The sequence below is a fragment of the Anthonomus grandis genome, chromosome 10 (genome assembly GCF_022605725.1).
Source record: "Anthonomus grandis grandis chromosome 10, icAntGran1.3, whole genome shotgun sequence".
Classification (NCBI taxonomy): domain Eukaryota; kingdom Metazoa; phylum Arthropoda; class Insecta; order Coleoptera; family Curculionidae; genus Anthonomus; species Anthonomus grandis.
This window is the reverse complement of record NC_065555.1, coordinates 962465-983526: the sequence shown is the minus strand read 5'-3', so window position 1 is coordinate 983526 and position 21062 is coordinate 962465. Positions and strand designations below refer to the sequence as shown.

Sequence of the window (21062 nt, the reverse complement as noted above, 5' to 3'; positions counted from 1 at the left end):
TTCAAGATGATTCAAGGCATATTAGAGAAGTGAGATGCGGTAGAATATCAAATAATGGACTTTTGACCCCCTTTTTGGTACGAAAACCTCCCTGAGACTCAGGAATCATTGACGATCGCAATGAATTAATGGTTCACGTCTGTGATCGGTTCAATTACAAACGAAAAGTGACATTTCAAGATGATTCAAGGCATATTAGAGAAGTGAGATGCGGTAGAATGTCAAATAATGGACTTTTGACACCATTTTTGGTACGAAAACCTCCCTGAGACTCAGGAATCATTGACGATCGCAATGAATTGATGGTTCACGTCTGTAATTGGTTCAATTAAAAATGAAAAGTGACATTTCAAGATGATTCAAGGCATATTAGAGAAGTGAGATGCGGTAGAATATCAAATAATGGACTTTTGACCCCCTTTTTGGTACGAAAACCTCCCTGAGACTCAGGAATCATTGACGATCGCAATGAATTGATGGTTCACGTCTGTGATCGGTTCAATTACAAACGAAAAGTGACATTTCAAGATGATTCAAGGCATATTAGAGAAGTGAGATGCGGTAGAATATCAAATAATGGACTTTTGACCCCCTTTTTGGTACGAAAACCTCCCTGAGACTCAGGAATCATTGACGATCGCAATGAATTGATGGTTCACGTCTGTGATCGGTTCAATTACAAACGAAAAGTGACATTTCAAGATGATTCAAGGCATATTAGAGAAGTGAGATGCGGTAGAATATCAAATAATGGACTTTTGACCCCCTTTTTGGTACGAAAACCTCCCTGAGACTCAGGAATCATTGACGATCGCAATGAATTGATGGTTCACGTCTGTGATCGGTTCAATTACAAACGAAAAGTGACATTTCAAGATGATTCAAGGCATATTAGAGAAGTGAGATGCGGTAGAATGTCAAATAATGGACTTTTGACACCATTTTTGGTACGAAAACCTCCCTGAGACTCAGGAATCATTGACGATCGCAATGAATTGATGGTTCACGTCTGTGATCGGTTCAATTACAAACGAAAAGTGACATTTCAAGATGATTCAAGGCATATTAGAGAAGTGAGATGCGGTAGAATGTCAAATAATGGACTTTTGACACCATTTTTGGTACGAAAACCTCCCTGAGACTCAGGAATCATTGACGATCGCAATGAATTGATGGTTCACGTCTGTGATCGGTTCAATTACAAACGAAAAGTGACATTTCAAGATGATTCAAGGCATATTAGAGAAGTGAGATGCGGTAGAATGTCAAATAATGGACTTTTGACCCCATTTTTGGTACGAAAACCTCCTTGAGCCTCAGGAATCATTGACGATCGCAATGAATTGATAGTTCACGTCTGTGATCGGTTCAATTACAAATGAAAAGTGACATTTCAAGATGATTCAAGGCATATTAGAGAAGTGAGATGCGGTAGAATGTCAAATAATGGACTTTTGACCCCATTTTTGGTACGAAAACCTCCCTGAGCCTCAGGAATCATTGACGATCGCAATGAATTGATAGTTCACGTCTGTGATCGGTTCAATTACAAATGAAAAGTGACATTTCAAGATGATTCAAGGCATATTAGAGAAGTGAGATGCGGTAGAATATCAAATAATGGACTTTTGACCCCCTTTTTGGTATGAAAACCTCCCTGAGACTCAGGAATCATTGACGATCGCAATGAATTGATGGTTCACGTCTGTAATCGGTTCAATTACAAACGAAAAGTGACATTTCAAGATGATTCAAGGCATATTAGAGAAGTGAGATGCGGTAGAATGTCAAATAATGGACTTTTGACCCCATTTTTGGTACGAAAACCTCCCTGAGCCTCAGGAATCATTGACGATCGCAATGAATTGATGGTTCACGTCTGTGATCGGTTCAATTACAAATGAAAAGTGACATTTCAAGATGATTCAAGGCATATTAGAGAAGTGAGATGCGGTAGAATGTCAAATAATGGACTTTTGACCCCATTTTTGGTACGAAAACCTCCCTGAGCCTCAGGAATCATTGACGATCGCAATGAATTGATAGTTCACGTCTGTGATCGGTTCAATTACAAATGAAAAGTGACATTTCAAGATGATTCAAGGCATATTAGAGAAGTGAGATGCGGTAGAATATCAAATAATGGACTTTTGACCCCCTTTTTGGTATGAAAACCTCCCTGAGACTCAGGAATCATTGACGATCGCAATGAATTGATGGTTCACGTCTGTGATCGGTTCAATTACAAACGAAAAGTGACATTTCAAGATGATTCCAGGCATATTAGAGAAGTGAGATGCGGTAGAATGTCAAATAATGGACTTTTGACTCCCTTTTTGGTATGAAAACCTCTCGGAGGCGATGAATTGTTTTTTTAAGTTTTTTTTTAAAGCCTCTCACACACTTAAGTACCTAAAAACAAATGAGCAACTAACTAAACCTAAAAACAAGAATAACTAGAAAATGGACCAAAAAAAAAAAGGAAAAAAGTCACTTAAAACGACCTGAATAAAAAATTGTCTGGAACAGACTGTAAAATATGATGTCCAATAGCAGGCATAAAGTTTAGAAAAACTATTCCAAAAGTCTAGAAGAGCAATCACTTTAATAGAAACTTGAAACGAATAAATGATCATTTTAATTGCCTATAACCAAACTTAATTGCCTAAGCAAAGGAGTACGGTCAAACTGGAATTATCGAGTCAGGAATTTTATTCCCGTTTCAAATCCCACTTTTTTTTTCACTTTACTCCCGTGCACGTCCATCGATCGTCTCGATAGACCCTCCTTCTACAATTAACTTCCGACGTAACATCCAATTCGCTTGTCAATCATTCGCCCCCAAACGGGGAGGTAAATATTGTCCGGAAATTAACCCTATTGATTCCGCACTGGGATTAACTTAAAACGAGTTTAAGTTAATAAGCCGTTTTACGCATACACCTAATTTAGCCATTTTAGGGTAAGAATTTCATGGGGGACGAAGCTTTTTGGTCCTTACCTTGTCCCGCACCATTGGCCGCCCCGCTACCACCGTTACCGCTCCCGTTTCTCTTCACATATCTACAACGAGAAATTATTAATAATATTTTAAACAAAAAAAAAAAAATTAAATCCCGCTTAAACTCACCCGAAACTCTGCGGAACGCCCCGCACCCCCTTACTACCGCCCCCGCCGCCCTTTTCTTTACCGTGCGGGCTGCCGCGCCGCTCCCGCCGGTTGGAGGTGGGACTGCCGGGGGCGGGCGGGGGCGGACTTCCCACCCCCGGCGAGTCGCCGTACCGCTTCCAGTGGTGGTGCCCGTTCGACGATGAGGATGACGACGAATGTTTCGAGGACTCGGCGGTTGAGTTTGAGGTGGCGGTACCGCAGTTACGTTGCGACTTTGACGAGCCGCGGGGGGCGGGAGGGGGCGGCGGCGGCGGCGAGTCCCTGGACGTCCCGCCCCTTCGGGACGACTGTTCCGTTAACACGGTGAGGCCGGACCTGGCAAGAATAAAAAGTTAATTGAATGTGTGGAGTTTTAGGTTTGTGAAGGAACCTCGATTATTTAAAAATTTCTGAACCAATGATGCGGATAGTTTAATGAATAGTAAAATGCTTTTTGTTTCATTTGATTATCAACCATAGTTTTCGAGATATGTCACATTTTGTGAGGTTAAGTTTGACAGCCACTATCCCCCACAGAAACCTGGATAACTGAAACACTTCTAGATGAAATAATATGGGAGCAAACAAGAATTGTAGCGTGATTATTGGTTAATAAAATGCTTTTTATTTCATCGGGATATCTTTAATAGTTTCCGAGATATTCAGGGTTTTCTAAGTCCAACAACAGTCACCGTTCTATAAAAACTTGAATAACTCAAAGCCTTCTGGATGAAATTGTTTGGGACTAAAACAGGAATTGTAGTGTGATTATTGATTAATAAAGTGCTCTTTATTTCATTGAAATATCTAGGACAGATTTACAGATATTTAGGTTTTTCCAATGGTAAGTCTAAAAACAGTCACTATTTCATAAAAACCTGGATAACTAAAAAACTTCTGGATGAAATCGTTTGAAACCAAAACAAGAATTGTGGTAGGATGATTGATTAATAAAATACTGTTCGTTTCGTTAGGATACCTTTGATCGTTTTTGAGATATGTCGGTTTTTCTGAAGTTAAGTTCAAAAATGTTAGCATTCAACAAGAACCTGAATAGCTCAAAAACTTCTGGATGAAAAATAGTCAGTATTTCACAAAAACCTGGATAACTCAAAAAATACTGCATAAAATTATTTGCAGCTAAAATAAGAGTTATAGAGCGAACCTGAAGTATACAGTATCTAGTAATAAGAGTGTTTGGTCTTCAAGGTGACCACTCACTTCAAAGTCTGAAATCTGAAAAAATTATTGAAATATTCTTGTGAAATAAAAAAAAGGATGTTCAGCAGAATATTCACCTGGAATTTTATTAACGGTTCAAGGCATTTCAAGTAAGAAATCTTAAGATATCAACCTTTATAGGTGGTAACATCTAATAGGAATATTTGGTCTTCAAGAGTTCTCAGAGTCCGAAATCTCAAAAGCTTATTGGAATATTCTTATGAAATTAAAAGATGGATGTTCAGAAAAATATTCACCTGAAGTTTTGTTGAAGGTTTAAGCCAACTTAAGTAAAAATTTTTGAGATATTTGCTGTTTTAAGCAATGATGATCAAAAACTTCAAAAATGAATATCTCGGTAACTAATGGAAATATTCTCACGAAACGAAAATCAAATTATTCAGCAGAATATTCTTTAGAAATAATGTTAATAGTTCAATGTAATCGGAAGAAACCTCTTCGAGTTATCGGCATTTTTAAGCAGTGATGATCAGTGACCAGCTTTTTAAGTTGTCTACTCACTTCAACTGCCAATATTTTAAAAACTAATAGGGATATTGTCATGAAATAAAAATCAGTATATTCACTGGAATATTCTCTAGAAATGTTGTAAATAGTGCAAAGTTATGTGAAAAATAATTTTTCAGTTATCAGTCTTTTTAAGCAATGACCACCGAAAACCAAGTCTAACTTTCCAATAAACTTCTTACTTCAAAAGCCAATACCTCAAAAACTAATGGGAATATTCTCATGAACCAACAATTAAAATATTCACTGGAATATTCTCTAGAAATGTTGTAAATAGTGCAAAGTAATGTGAAAAATAATTTTTAAGTTATCAGTCTTTTTAAGCAATGACCACCGAAAACCAGGTCTAACTTTCCAATAAACCACTTACTTTAAAAGCCAATATCTGGGAAACTAATGGGAATATTCTCATGGAACAACAATTAGAATAGTCACTGGAATATTCTCTAGAAATGTTGTAAATAGTGCAAAGTAATGTGAAAAATAATTTTTGAGTAATCAGTCTTTTTAAGCAATGACCACCGAAAACCAGGTCTAACTTTCCAATAAACCTCTTACTTCAAAAGCCAATATCTTGGAAACTAATGGGAATATTCTCATGGAACAACAATTAGAATATTCACTGGAATATTCTCTAGACAAATTGTAAATAGTGCAAAGTAATGTGAAAAATAATTTTTAAGTTATCAGTCTTTTTAAGCAATGACGACCGTAAACCAGGTCTAACTTTCCAATAAACCACTTACTTTAAAAGCCAATATCTGGGAAACTAATGGGAATATTCTCATGGAACAACAATTAGAATATTCACAGGAATATTCTCTAGAAATGTTGTAAATAGTGCAAAGTAATGTGAAAAATAATTTTTGAGTTATCAGTCTTTTTAAGCAATGACCACCGAAAACCAGGTCTAACTTTCCAATAAACCTCTTACTTCAAAAGCCAACATCTTGGAAACTAATGGGAATATTCTCATGGAACAACAATTAGAATATTCACAGGAATATTCTCTAGAAATGTTGTAAATAGTGCAAAGTAATGTGAAAAATAATTTTTGAGTTATCAGTCTTTTTAAGCAATGACCACCGAAAACCAGGTCTAACTTTCCAATAAACCACTTACTTCAAAAGCCAATACCTCAGAAACTAATGGGAATATTCTCATGGAACAACAATTAGAATAGTCACTGGAATATTCTCTAGAAATATTGTAAATAGTGCAAAGTAATGTGAAAAATAATTTTTCAGTTATCAGTCTTTTTAAGCAATGACCACCGAAAACCAGGTCTAACTTTCCAATAAACCTCTTACTTCAAAAGCCAACATCTTGGAAACTAATGGGAATATTCTCATGGAACAACAATTAGAATATTCACTGGAATATTCTCTAGAAAAATTTTAAATAGTGCAAGAATAATTTTTGAGTTACCAGTCTTTTTAAGTAACGCCAACCGTTAATCACACTTCAAAAGCCAATATCTCAAAAACTATTGGGAATATCCTGATGAAGCAAATTAATCCAGACTTTCATTTCATTTGATTATCTTTTGTGATTCTGGACATATCCAACTTTTAATGAGAACATTAAAATTAACCGTCAAATGCCTATTTACTGCTGCCTTTAAGAGCTGAAACACACATACGTACAAGCCCTTATTGTTCAAGCCCTAATTCACATTTCTCAACCCTTTTTCCATTTCCTTCGATGAAAGCGCTCCCCATTTCCATATTCCGTGGTTAGGTACTTTAAAAAACCGTAAATCTCCAGACTATTTTCCTGGAGAGCTTTTCACGTTCTTTCATTAGGAAAAACCGGATTTAACAACTGCGAGCAACTTTCCAGGAAAGTCAGAATTTTAATATATTCATTAAAAATGTTCGTTTCTTTTATCTGCCTTATTCAAGAAAACCTAGGATTTTAATGGATAAGACAGAGAGGCGCATAATAAATAAAAACACAATAGATCACTGACCCTTTTATGTAAATTTACCCTTGAACTTGTTGACTCATTCTTCCCCATTAAAATGTTACGTGCGGGGCCTATTCAAACAAAAAAAGGGAAAGTGAGTCAACAGAAGCCCCCTCTGGGGCCCAGTTACTATATGGGAAAGAGTGAGATAATCTACTGGACGTGTCTTATCTATATTTAGGTTGGGCCAGGCTTAGGAATAAACCATATAAGTGAATTTTCAAGTCGTATATCCTCAAGATAATCAAATGAAGCAAAGAGCATTTGATTAATCAATAGTCACTCTATGATTGTTGCTTTTGGTCCGAACCGTTTCGTCCAGAAGTGTTTGAGATTATCCAGGTTTTTTTTGAAGGATAGTGGATAATGATTCCTAACCTCACAAAAAGTGGCCTATCGCGAAAACTATCAGAGATAATCAAAGGAAACGAAAAGCATTTTATAAGCAAAGTCCCAAATCATTTCATCCACAACTGTTCTACTTATCCAGACTTTTCTGGAACCAAAAAGAAATCAACGAAACAAAAGGCATTTTACCAATCACAAGTCGCTCCATCCCTCACAAAACTCAATACGATTCGTTGTTAAATAAGTTTCACTACGAATCACCCGAGACAAAAGACTCTCGATTCTCCCTTCACACCCTCCGACAGTAGGAATAAAAACAAAAAAAAACTCACGTTCTTGATTAATTTCTTGCTCCATTAAGGGTGAAAAATGGGTCGCCACCGAACCCGATCACCACCGACCCCGTACACTTCTCACCATTGAACTTAATGAATTAATTAATTAATTAACGAAAAAAACGTAAAATAAATAATTTCCTGGACGGTTGTTTTCCGCCGATTTTCCGCACCGAGGGTTAAAAACCGTCTGAATGTCTGAAAGCCCGAGAGGATCGATTTGTGTGCGCATGTCCGTTGAAACATCTGATAGGAAGGTTTCTGGAGGAGGGGGTTGGAAAAGGGGTGGCCAAGGGGGGTGGCGTTCTATATGGGGGCAGGTTAGGCCGAAAATTGTACTTCTTGGTATGTGTGGAATTCCGGATTTTCGGATGGCCCCTGAATAGTAATTGGATTTGGACGGTTTATGACACGGTACGCAAATCTGGATAACTTCTGGATGAAATGGTGTCTAAGTGATCGTAGAGGGATCATTAATGATAAAATTGTTTTTTTTTGGTTCTTTTTTTTTTTGGTTTGAGATACTTTTGGTTTTGTGGGGTTAAGTACAAAAATGGTTATGTATAATTTTTTTTCTCAAAATTTTGTGCAAATTTTGAAAAACGCTGAAATAGGTGTCCAACCAAATTGTCCAGAGAATATGTGTACAAATTTTCAAAATTGTATTTGACCAATTTTTTGACTTATAAACATTTTCTTGAAAAAAAAATTTTTTTTTCCAAAAATATTTTTTTTCTCAAAATTCTGTACAAATTTTGAAAAAAGCTGAAATAGGTGTCCAACCAAATTGTTCAGAGAATCTGTGTACAAATTTTCAAAATTGTATTTGGTCAACTTTTTGAGTTATCGACATTTTCTCAAATTTTATGAAAAAAAAAAGTTTTTTTCCAAAAAAAATTTTTTTTCTCAAAATTCTGTACAAATTTTGAAAAACGGTGAAATAGGTGTCAAACCAAATTGTCCAAAGAATCTGTGAAAAAAATTTTCAAAATTGTATCTGGTCAACTTTTTGAGCTATGGACATTTTCTCAAATTTTATGAGAAAAAAATGTTTTTTTTTCAAAAATATTTTTTTCCTCAAAAATCTGTATAAATTTTGAAAAACGCTGAAATAGGTGTCCAACCAAATTGTCCAGAGAATATGTGTACAAATTTTCAAAATTGTATTTGATCAACTTTTTGAGTTATGGACATTTTCTCAAATTTTATGAGAAAAAAAAAGTTTTTTTTTTTTTTTTTTTTTTTCTCAAAATTCTGCACAAATTTTGAAAATCGCTGAAATAGGTGTCCGACCAAATTGTCCAGAGGATCTATGTACAAATTTTTAAAATTGTATTTGGTCAACTTTTTGAGTTATGGACATTTTCTCAAATTTTATGAGAAAAAAATGTTTTTTTTTTTTTTTTTTTTTTTCTCAAAATTCTGCACAAATTTTGAAAATCGCTGAAATAGGTGTCCGACCAAATTGTCCAGAGAATCTATGTAGAAATTTTCAAAATTGTATTTGGTCAACTTTTTGAGTTATGGACATTTTCTCAAATTTTATGAAAAAAAATTTTTTTTTTCCAAAAAATTTTTTTTTTCAAAATTCTGTACAAATTTTGAAAAACGCTGAAATAGGTGTCCAACCAAATTGTCCAGAGAATATGTGTACAAATTTTCAAAATTGTATTTGGGCAACTTTTTGAGTTATCGACATTTTCTCAAATTTTATGAAAAAAAAATGTTTTTTTCCAAAAAAATTTTTTTTTCTCAAAATTCTGTACAAATTTTAAAAAACGCTGAAATAGGTGTCCAACCAAATTGTCCAGAGAATATGTGTACAAATTTCCAAAATTGTATTTAGTCAACTTTTTGAGTTATGAACGTTTTCTCAAATTTTATAAGAAAAAAATTTTTTTTTTCCAAAAATATTTTTTTTCTCAAAATTTTGTACAAATTTTGAAAAACGCTGAAATAGGTGTCCAACCAAATTGTCCAGAGAATCTGTGTACAAATTTTCAAAAATTGTATCTGTTCAATTTTTTGAGTTATGGACATTTTCTCAAATTTTAATTTTTTTTTTTCTAAAAATAATTTTTTTTTCAAAATTCTGTATAAATTTTAAAAAACGCTGAAATAGGTGTCCAACCAAATTGTCCAGAGAATCTGTGTACAAATTTTCAAAACTGTATCTGTTCAATTTTTTGAGTTATGGACATTTTCTCAAATTTTAATTTTTTTTTTTCTAAAAATAATTTTTTTTCCAAAATTCTGTACAAATTTTAAAAAACGCTGAAATAGGTGTCCAACCAAATTGTCCAGAGAATCTGTGTACAAATTTTCAAAACTGTATCTGTTCAATTTTTTGAGTTATGGACATTTTCTCAAATTTTAATTTTTTTTTTTCTAAAAATAATTTTTTTTTCAAAAATCTGTATAAATTTTGAAAAACGCTGAAATAGGTGTCCAACCAAATTGTCCAGAGAATCTGTGCACAAATTTTCAAAATTGTATTTGGGCAACTTTTTGAGTTATCGACATTTTCTCAAATTTTATGAGAAAAAAAATGTTTTTTTTTCAAAAATATTTTTTTTCTCAAAATTCTGTATAAATTTTAAAAAACTCTGAAATAGGTGTCCAACCAAATTGTCCAGAGAATATGTGCACAAATTTTCAAAATTTTATTTGGTCAACTTTTTGAGTTATGGACATTTTCTCAAATTTTATGAGAAAAAAAAATCTTTTTTCCAAAAATATTTTTTTTTTCAAAATCTTGTTCAAATTTTGAAAAACGGTGAAATAGGTGTCCAACCAAATTGTCCAGAGAATCTGTGTACAAATTTTCAAAATTGTATTTGGTCAACTTTTTGAGTAATCGACATTTTCTCAAATTTTATGAGAAAAAAATGTTTATGAATATTTATAAAGTGGGGCAACAAAATTGGATATATCTAAATTTTTGTTAAAAATTATTTATAATAAATACTAAGAAATTGTTATTTTTAACATTGGTAGTATATTTGACAAAACAACGGAATGTCTGAAAAATGGCGTCAAAGGCCTAGAAGTAATAGATAGGCGTCTTCAACTGCCTGGAATAAGTGAAATAATCCCTCATATGCCTGGAAGAAATGAAAAAAGACAGTAGCAGGGACCACCTCACCATAACATCAGGAACAGATTCAATCAATAAATGAACGGTCCATCCTACAAGGTCCTCAAACTCTCACTATCACGCTTTAGAGCGTGACATATGTAAATATATTTTTTAAAGACGACTCTGATAGACCAAAATATTCCTTTAGTGCCATAATATCAAAAGCGTTTTTACTTATACCTTTGACCAAATATTCAATCAACGCTAATACATTAATTTAAGTAACCGGAAAGTGGTAACATTCCTTACAAGTTGACACCGTCTGATTTGTAAAACAAGCGCTTAAAATTCTTTCCTCTCGAAATTCCCGGATTATAAAAATAGAAAGCGAATTCTTTCGGATGGGTGTAAATAATGTCACGCGACGATATAATCTCGTATTATGGTTTTAGTGGCATCTGATGGATTTATTCGACGCTATTTTCGATCGTCTTATGTTGATGTATAAGACGCGGAAGTATCCAGACGGTAGAGGCACTAAAAACATCAATTTTAATGGGATATTTTTGTTGTTTCGGTCCACTGATGATTAGTGACGTTTCTTTAAAACTACCAAAAAATATTCAAATAAAACCAATCGTGTTTGATCAGTCAATAATCACACTGTGTTCCAGATACCTGGATATTGAACCACCATGATGAAACTCCGAATATATCAAAAACTATTAAAGATATCTTAATAAAACAAAAAGCGTTTTAATAATCAATAATGCCACTACAATTCTTGTTTTAATCTCAAATCATTTTATTCAGAAGCTTTTGGGTTATCCAGGCTTTTGTCGAATACTGACTGTTTTTGTCTGACTTGTTCAGTCTGTATCTCAAGAATCAAAATGGTTTAGAGAGTTGAAATTTAAAATGTAAATTTAAATCATTGGACACCTATTTTTGAGCGTTTTTTCCTAGGAACGGAGAAATCACCCTTGAAAGTTGATAAAAATGTTCCAATTCCCTGGAAATGGAAAGTCTGTATCTTGGGCAACAAAAGGGTTAGAGAATTGGAATATAGATTAAAGTAATAAAATTATTAGACACCTATTTCAGCGTTTTTTAAAATTTTTACAGAATTTTGAGAAAATATTTTTGGAAAAAAATTTTTATTTTTTTTTATAAAATTTGAAGAAATGTTCATAAGTCAAAAAATTGGTCAAATACAATTATGAAAATTTGTGCACATATTCTCTGGACAATTTGGTTGGACACCTATTTCAGCGTTTTTCAAAATTTGTACAGAATTTTGAGAAAAAAAATATTTTTTGAAAAAAAAACATTTTTTTTCTCATAAAATTTGAGAAAATGTCCATAAGTCAAAAAATTGGTCAAATACAATTTTGAAAATTTGTGCACATATTCTCTGGATAATTTGGTTGGACATCTATTTCAGCGTTTTTCAAAATTTGTACAGAATTTTGAGAAAAAAAATATTTTTTGAAAAAAAAACATTTTTTTTCTCATAAAATTTGAGAAAATGTCCATAAGTCAAAAAATTGGTCAAATACAATTTTGAAAATTCGTACACATATTCTCTGGACAATTTGGTTGGACACCTATTTCAGCGTTTTTCAAAATTTGTACAGAATTTTGAGAAAAAAAATATTTTTGGAAATTTTTTTTTTTTTTTTTAATTTGGAGAAATGTTCATATGTCAAAAAATTGGTCAAATACAATTTTGAAAATTTGTACACATATTCTCTGGACAATTTGGTTGAACACCTATTTCAGCGTTTTTCAAACTTCATATAGAATTTTGAGAAAAAAAATATTTTTGGAAAAAAATTAATTTTTTTTTTATAAAATTTGAAGAAATGTCCATAACTCAAAAAATTGGTCAAATACAATTTTGAAAATTTGTGCACATATTCTCTGGATAATTTGGTTGGACATCTATTTCAGCGTTTTTCAAAATTTGTACAGAATTTTGAGAAAAAAATATTTTTAGAAAAAAAAACATTTTTTTTCATAAAATTTGAGAAAATGTTCATAACTCAAAAAGTTGACCAAATACAATTTAGAAAATTTGTACACATATTCTCTGGACAATTTGGTTGGACACCTATTTCAGCGTTTTTCAAAATTTGTGCAGAATTTTGAGAAAAAAAATATTTTTTGAAAAAAAAAATTTTTTCTCATAAAATTTGAGAAAATGTCCATAACTCAAAAAGTTGACCAAATACAATTTTGAAAATTTCTACATAGATTCTCTGGACAATTTGGTTGGATACCTATTTCAGCGTTTTTCAAAATTTGTACAGAATTTTAAGAAAAAAAATATTTTTTGAAAAAAAAAAAAATTTTTCTCATAAAATTTGAGAAAATGTCCATAACTCAAAAAGTTGACCAAATACAATTTTGAAAATTTGTACAGAATTTTGAAAAAAAAAATATTTTTTGAAAAAAAAATTTTTTTCTCATAAAATTTGAGAAAATTTCGGTTACTCAAAAAGTTGACCAAATACAATTTTGAAAATTTGTGCACATATTCTCTGGACAATTTGATTGGACACCCATTTCAGCGTTTTTCCAAATTCGTACAAGATTTTGAAAAAAAAAAATATTTTTGGAAAAAAATTAATTTTTTTTTTATAAAATTTGAAGAAATGTCCATAACTCAAAAAGTTGACCAAATACAATTTTGAAAATTTCTACATAGATTCTCTGGACAATTTGGTTGGACACCTATTTCAGCGTTTTCCAAAATTTGTACAGAATTTTGAGAAAAAAAATATTTTTTGAAAAAAAAAAACATTTTTTTTTCAAAAAATTTATCTTTATTTCAATTTTCATCAAATTGATTGCACCCTTTATCAGAAACTAAATCTTTATTAAAAATGCATATTTAATAAATTTTAATTTCCCAAGCTTCAGTTCAACAATTAAAAATGGAAATATCTAATTAGAAATACTATAACCACAACTTTTCGATGTTACATTGACTCTACTTCAGAATGCACTATTTCCTTAATATTTTCCATGTTGCCATTACAAGCAAACTCAGATTTCCTAAATTTAAATGACTGATCATCTTAAAATTCTATTTAGGAATGAGTAGTCTATGATGGTTTAAGTATAAAAATACCTTTTTTCTAAGATTTAGATATGTTGATTTTTATGCATTTAAAATTTATCTTAATTCTAGGTGGCAAATGACATAAACTTAACATCCTTTTCTTTGGAAGAGTGATATCTACACTTTAGGTTTTCCTTATGCGCATAAAAAGGTTCCAAAGTATTCATTAATTTTCCAGATGATACCTACCATACAAGTTTACCAATCCTAGATTATTAAAACTGATGGTTCAATTTGTTCAAATAAAAATAGTCTGTGTGACACCGGCTTTTGATGGAGAAGACAAAGTCCATTTCATTCATTAAATAAAAATTTAAATGCCCAACAATGACCTCACCGATATTTAAAACAAGCAGGTATAATAATGGATGTGTTAACATAGTAGCAGAAACAACGTTTATGTGAGTCTCATTATGTTTTACATTAATGTGGTACATTAATGCTTCTACACATTTTACACAAATATATGCCTCTATAATTCCCTTTAAGACACTCACCCGCACAATGCACTTTTCTCTGAATATAAACCCGTGAAAGGGGAATTTTCTCCACTTCATTTTCATTATGCCATCGTAAATTTCACCGGCATAAACAAACACATCGTAAATTTCCCTTTTTCCTCTATTTCTCTCTCTCTCTCTATCGCGCAAGGGGAAAATGATAAATGACCGTGAGGGAGCCCTCAAGCCACCCTTCGAGCGATAACAAAAGTTCCGTGTAACAGTAGAGATAAAAGAGCAACAAGATAACGTGGTGTTTGGCAGGTTATGAGAGGAAATTCGATTGTTGGCACAACTGAAGGTTTTTCATGGATACACATATTTGGAAATTTTCTGATAAATTGGTATGGAATATAAAAAGGGATCATTTATAATTAAAATGCTTGTTGTTTCATTTCAGTATCTTCATTAGTTCTTTAGATATTTCCATTTTTGTAAAGGTGGTTCAATATCAAAGTCTGGAATATTAGGATATCTTTGATAGTTTCCGAGATAATTAGGTTCATGTAAAATTACGTCCAAAAACAGTCAACATTCCACAGAAACTTGGCTAACGCAAAAGCGTCTGGATGAAATCGTTTGGGACCAACAACAAGAATTGGAGTGTAATTATTAATTAATAAAACGCTTTTTATTTGATTAAGATACCTTTAATAGTTTTTAAGCTATTTCGGTTTTTAACAATGAATAATATGTATATAAAATATCTTAAAAACTACCCGAGAATTTTAATCAGCAATGATCCCTTAACAATTCACATGAGTCCCAAATCAATTTGTCCAGTAGATTTCGAATTATCCAGACTTTAGCGGACAGGTGCCTGGGTATTGAATTATCTTAACAAGACCCTGAATATCTCAAAAACTACTCAACGTATTTAAATGAAACAAAGAGCATTTTAATCATCAATGATCCCTTAACAATTTACCTTCAGGTCCTTTTGTCCAGTAGATTTTGATTTATTCACAATTTAGTGGAAAGGTGCCTGGATATTGAACCACCCTGATACAACCTCAATTATCTCAAAAACCAATCAACGCATTCAAATGAAACAAAGAGCATTTTAATCTTCAATGATCCCCCATCAATTCACTCATAAGTCCCAAATCAATTTGTTCAGTAGATTTTGAATTATCCAGACTTTAGTGGACAGGTGCCTGGGTATTGAATTATCTTGACAAAACCCTAAATATCTCCAAAACTATTCAACGTATTTAAATGAAACAAAAGGCATTTTAATTAGCAATGATCCCTTAACAATTTACTTTTAAGTCCTAAGTCATTTTGTCCAGTAGATTCTGAGTTATTCACAATTTAGTGAAAAGGTGCTTGAATCTTGAACCCCCATGACGAAACACAAAATATCTCAAAAACCACCCAACGTATTTAAATGAATTAAAGAGAATTTTAATCATCAATGGTCCCTCATCAATTCATCTTTAAGTCCCAAATAATTTCATCGAGTCGATTTTAAATTATTCACAATTTAGTGGAAAGGTGCCTGGATATTGAACCACCCTGATACAACCTCAAGTATCTCAGAAACCAATCAACGCATTCAAATGAAACAAAAAACATTTTAATCATCAATGATCCCTCAACAATTCACTCATAAGTCCAAATTCAAGTTGTCCAGTAGATTTTGAGTTATTCACACTTTAGTAGATAGGTTTCTGCATATTGGATTTTCTTGAGAAAACCCTAAATATCTCAAAAACTATTTAACGTATTTAAATGAAACAAAGAGCATTTTAATCATCAATGAACCCTTAACAATTTATCTTTAAGTTTTAAGTCATTTTGTCCAGTAGATTCTGGGGTATTCACAATTTAGTGAAAAGGTGCTTGAATCTTGAACCCCCCTGACAAAAAAACAAAATATCTCAAAAACCACCCAAAGTATTAAGATGAATTAAAAAGAATTTTAATCTTCAATGATCCCTCAACAATTCACATGAGTCCCAAATCATTTTGTCCAGTAGATTCTGAGTTATTCAGACTTTAATGGACAGGTGCCTGGGTATTGAATTATCTTAACAAAACCCTGAATATCTCAAAAACTACTCAACGTATTTAAATGAAACAAAGAGCATTTTAATCAGCAATGATCACTTAATAATTCACCTTTAAGTCCCAAATAATTTCGTCCAGTAGATTTTAAATTATTCACAATTTAGTGAAAAGGTGCCTGAATTTTGAACCCCCATGACGAAACACAAAATATCTCAAAAACCACCCAACGTATTTAAAAGAATTATTAAAGAGAATTTTAATCTTCAATGATCCCTCAACAATTCACTTATAAGTCCCAAATCAATTTGTCCAGTAGATTTTGAATTATCCAGACTTTAGTGGACAGGTGCCTGGGTATTGAATTATCTTAACAAAACCCCGAATATCTCAAAAACTACTCAACGTATTTAAATGAAACAAAAAGCATTTTAATCATCAATTATCCCGTTACAACAACGAAACCAAAAATGAATGGCAGAGCGATTATTGATTAACCAAATGCAGTTCGTTTCATCTGATTACTCTCAATAGTTTCCAAAATATTCCGTCATTTGTGCGAGATCAAGTGCCTCGACCATAAAAACTGTTCTATTCGACCGTTTTAAGCGATCCAAAAATAGGCGATTTTTACCGAATACACACTCTCAATCCTTTCACGTGTTTATAAACATAAAACCGGCAATGAATCAACGGCCTTCTGGGGCTCCCCAAGTCGAAAATAACTGTTCTCCCCCCCCCCACGCAATATCCAAATTAAATAATCCCTCTTCCCCATAAGAATTTAATCCTTTAGCGTCTGTATCATTGTGCTCACTTTCCCACCTTCGGTTTCTATGGCATTTCCCGTTGTTATCTTAAGCCGATTATTTGCGACGACCGGTGGTAGGTGGGCTACAGTGAGGTGCTTATTCGTTTTCCTTTAATATAAAATTAAAAGTTACCATTGAAAACTTACCCGTTGTTTTGGGGTATATTTTGTAACCTACGGGAGTACAAAACCGATCCGCCCTCCGATAAGTAACCGTCCGGTATGTCCATGGGGTTTGACCCGCGTAGGATCTCGCTTTCCGATAAATATCTGAAATTTAAACAAGCACAATTGGTGAACGGTCGGGATAAGTTTAAATCTGATCGAAAACCCCAATAAATCACGTAGGTGTGTGTCTTTTTAGTGAAAAATGAGCGATAATAGGTTTATTTAGACCATAATAATGTTTTGTAAAGGAAAAATTCATACCTAAGAAAAAACCACTGGGAATAGTAAAGGGGGATACCAAAAAAAATGACTCATGAAATGAATTTAATTTATGTAGGGTAGTTTGACGGAGAGAGAGGATAGAAAGTGGAGTAAATCGCATAATTATGATTTACGCCTAAAGTTGACGTCGAAACGAACAAAGTTAAATACAAAATTTGTAGAAGAAAATCTTGTAAAAATTTTGAAAAACGCTGAAATAGGTGTCCAACCAAATTGTCCAGAGAATATTTGTACAAATTTTCAAAATTGTATTTAGTCAACTTTTTGAGTTATGGACATTTTCTCAAATTTTATGAGGAAAAAATGTTTTTTTTCCAAAAATATTTTTTTTTCAAAATCTTGTACAAATTTTGATAAACGCTGAAATAGGTGTCTAACCAAATTGTCCAGAGAATATTTGTACAAATTTTCAAAATTATATCTGGTCAACTTTTTGAGTTATGGACATTTTCTCAAATTTTATGAGCAAAAAAGTTTTTTTTCCAAAAATATTTTTTTTCTCAAAATTTTGTACAAATTTTGGAAAACGCTGAAATAGGTATCAAATCAAATTGTCCAGAGAATATGTGTACAAATTTTCAAAATTATATCTGGTCAACTTTTTGAGTTGTGGACATTTTCTCAAATTTTATGAGAAAAAAGGTGTTTTTTTTCAAAAATATTTTTTTTTTCAAAATCTTGTACAAATTTTGAAAAACGCTGAAATAGGTGTCTAACCAAATTGTTCAGAGAATATGTGTACAAGTTTTCAAAATTATATCTGGTCAACTTTTTGAGTTATGGACATTTTCTCAAATTTTATGAAAAAAAAATTTTTTTTTTCAAAAAAATTTTTTTTTTCAAAATCTTGTAAAAATTTTGAAAAACGCTGAAATAGGTGTCCAACCAAATTGTCCAGAGAATATGTGTACAAATTTTCAAAATTGTATCTGTTCAATTTTTTGAGTTATGGACATTTTGTCAAATTTTTAGATGGAAAAAAAAACAATTTTTCCAAAAATATTTTTTTTTTCAAAATCTTGTAAAAATTTTGAAAAACGCTGAAATAGGTGTCCAACCAAATTGTCCAGAGAATATGTGTACAAATTTTCAAAATTGTATCTGTTCAATTTTTTGAGTTATGGACATTTTGTCAAATTTTTAGATGAAAAAAAAAACAATTTTTCCAAAAATATATTTTTTTTCAAAATCTTGTAAAAATTTTGAAAAACGCTGAAATAGGTGTCCAACCAAATTGTCCAGAGAATATGTGTACAAATTTTCAAAATTGTATCTGTTCAATTTTTTGAGTTATGGACATTTTGTCAAATTTTTAGATGAAAAAAAAAACAATTTTTCCAAAAATATTTTTTTTTTCAAAATCTTGTAAAAATTTTGAAAAACGCTGAAATAGGTGTCCAACCAAATTGTCCAGAGAATATGTGTACAAATTTTCAAAATTATATCTGGTCAACTTTTGAGTTATGGACATTTTCTCAAATTTTATGAGAAAAAAGGTGTTTTTTTTCAAAAATATTTTTTTTTTCAAAATCTTGTACAAATTTTGAAGAACGCTGAAATAGGTGTCCAACCAAATTGTCCAGAGAATATGTGTACAAATTTTCAAAATTGTATCTGGTCAATTTTTTGAGTTATGGACATTTTGTCAAATTTTTAGATGAAAAAAAAAAACAATTTTTCCAAAAATATTTTATTTTTCAAAATCTTGTAAAAATTTTGAAAAACGCCGAAATAGGTGTCCAACCAAATTGTCCAGAGAATATGTGTAAAAATTTTCAAAATTGTATCTGTTCAATTTTTTGAGTTATGGACATTTTGTCAAATTTTTAGATGAAAAAAAAAACAATTTTTCCAAAAATATTTTATTTTTCAAAATCTTGTAGAAATTTTGAAAAACGCTGAAATAGGTGTCCAACCAAATTGTCCAGAGAATATGTGTACAAATTTTCAAAATTGTATCTGGTCACACTAAGTCTTATTTCAATCTTTGTCCAGTAAGTTTTTATTGTTAAACTTCGAAGTAATATGATTATTTTTGGTACATAGAGAAATTAGGTTTTCTAATTACCCAATATCTAACAAGTTAATTTTAATAATACATAATTATATCCTTACCCGTTGGCCAACGAGATCTCGCAATAATCCCCGTCGGTCGCCCTATTGTAGCCGCCCCTTTGCCGCCCGGGTAACGTTAAAGTGCTGCAATAACCCCGTAGCAACGGCCGCATCGGTTCTATACTTAAATTTTCACCGCCGCCCTCTTTGACCGCCCCGTTAATCTTCACGTCCATCGCGAAACTCGCCATATTATCCGGAAAATCGTCCAGATGGTGCTGCTGCTGCTGCTGCTGTTTCGCCACGTAACTCTGCTCCCTAATATGTTTCATGCTGACAATATTCTTGTCCTTTTCTAACACGTTTCCCTCGCCCACTTTCGACTTGATGGTTTGTCTGATATGGTTGGGGATGGTGGTGGTGAGTCTCGGTTGGGTCGTCGGTGACGTCATCACTTTGGACTTTATCGGACTCTCGGCCTCCTGGGGGGCTTCTTTCAACGGCTCTAGGGGCGGGTGGGGGATGTGCGGAGGTTCCGATAGAAAAGTCAATGGTTCCTTCCTATTTAAAAAAAAAAAAAAGATATTATTAAAAGGGTTTAAATGTTTTCGGTCAATTGCGCCCGGACTAAGGTCCCGCTAAAGTGAAACGACTTATTTTGGTAACGGGTGTGACAAAGCGCACACCGATATCCAGTCAAGATTCTATAGTCCGGGCGTTTAGGTTCTTGTATATAAACACGCCTTTAACAGTAAATTTTTTTTTTATCTGTTTTGGTATGTTTTATCAGGTATGAATGAAAGGAAAATCTGTATAGGAAGCATAAATATTCCATAATCAATATATCTTAGCAACTCTAAAAAAACAATTAGAACTGATTTCACAAGGGGCATATACTTTTTGAAATTCTTATCTGTCAAGTAATAATTGCCTTGTAACTTTTGACTTAAAAAAAAAATTATTTACAGTTTGCTTTTACTATCTTATCATATTAAAAGGTCAAATAAAAATCATATTAAAAGGAATATTTCCGGTCAATAGCGCCCGGACTAAGGTCCCGTTAAAGTGAAACCAGGTACAACTTGTGGATGTGACAAGGCGCAAACTGTTACTCAACAATAAGATTCTATAGTTCAAGCATTTAAATAAAAATTACATTACTTGCCTATTGGGAATCGGATTATGGACGTTCTCGGAACAGCTGCTCTCGCTTGACGGCCGGTAAATCACCGAGGAACTGTCGCTGGAGTTACTGTAGGGGCCGGTAGAGGCGCTGCTCTCTGACAGCGGCTGCTCTTTTGTCACATTAGTAGTACTGGTGTCCTTCTCGCACTTCATCGGTGATACCATGGCCACAGCCGGTTTGTGATTGGACAAGGAATGTTGTGACGGTTCACGTGATATGGTCGGCGGTTTCGATGCTGGGTGCAGGGGAATGTTAGAAGAGGAAGACTTTGTGGTACCTATTATTAAATGTT

At 32.7% G+C, this 21062-nt stretch overlaps 1 protein-coding gene across 5 annotated transcripts in view; it reads right to left on the bottom strand.

Annotated features, from left to right (window-relative positions):
* The window catches only part of LOC126741642 (protein sickie-like), a 146172-nt gene that overhangs the window by 45298 nt on the left and 79812 nt on the right, over positions 1-21062 (bottom strand). For 4 of the 5 annotated variants that reach the window (XM_050448165.1, XM_050448166.1, XM_050448169.1 and 1 more), the window contains 5 exons: positions 20746-21047; positions 19645-20141; positions 17227-17349; positions 3131-3487; positions 3002-3063 (listed from right to left, as the gene is read on the bottom strand). In XM_050448165.1, the coding sequence (XP_050304122.1) occupies positions 3002-3063; positions 3131-3487; positions 17227-17349; positions 19645-20141; positions 20746-21047 (1341 nt within the window). The remainder of the gene's footprint in view (positions 1-3001; positions 3064-3130; positions 3488-17226; positions 17350-19644; positions 20142-20745; positions 21048-21062) is intronic. The other variant, XM_050448167.1, reaches the window with a different exon arrangement.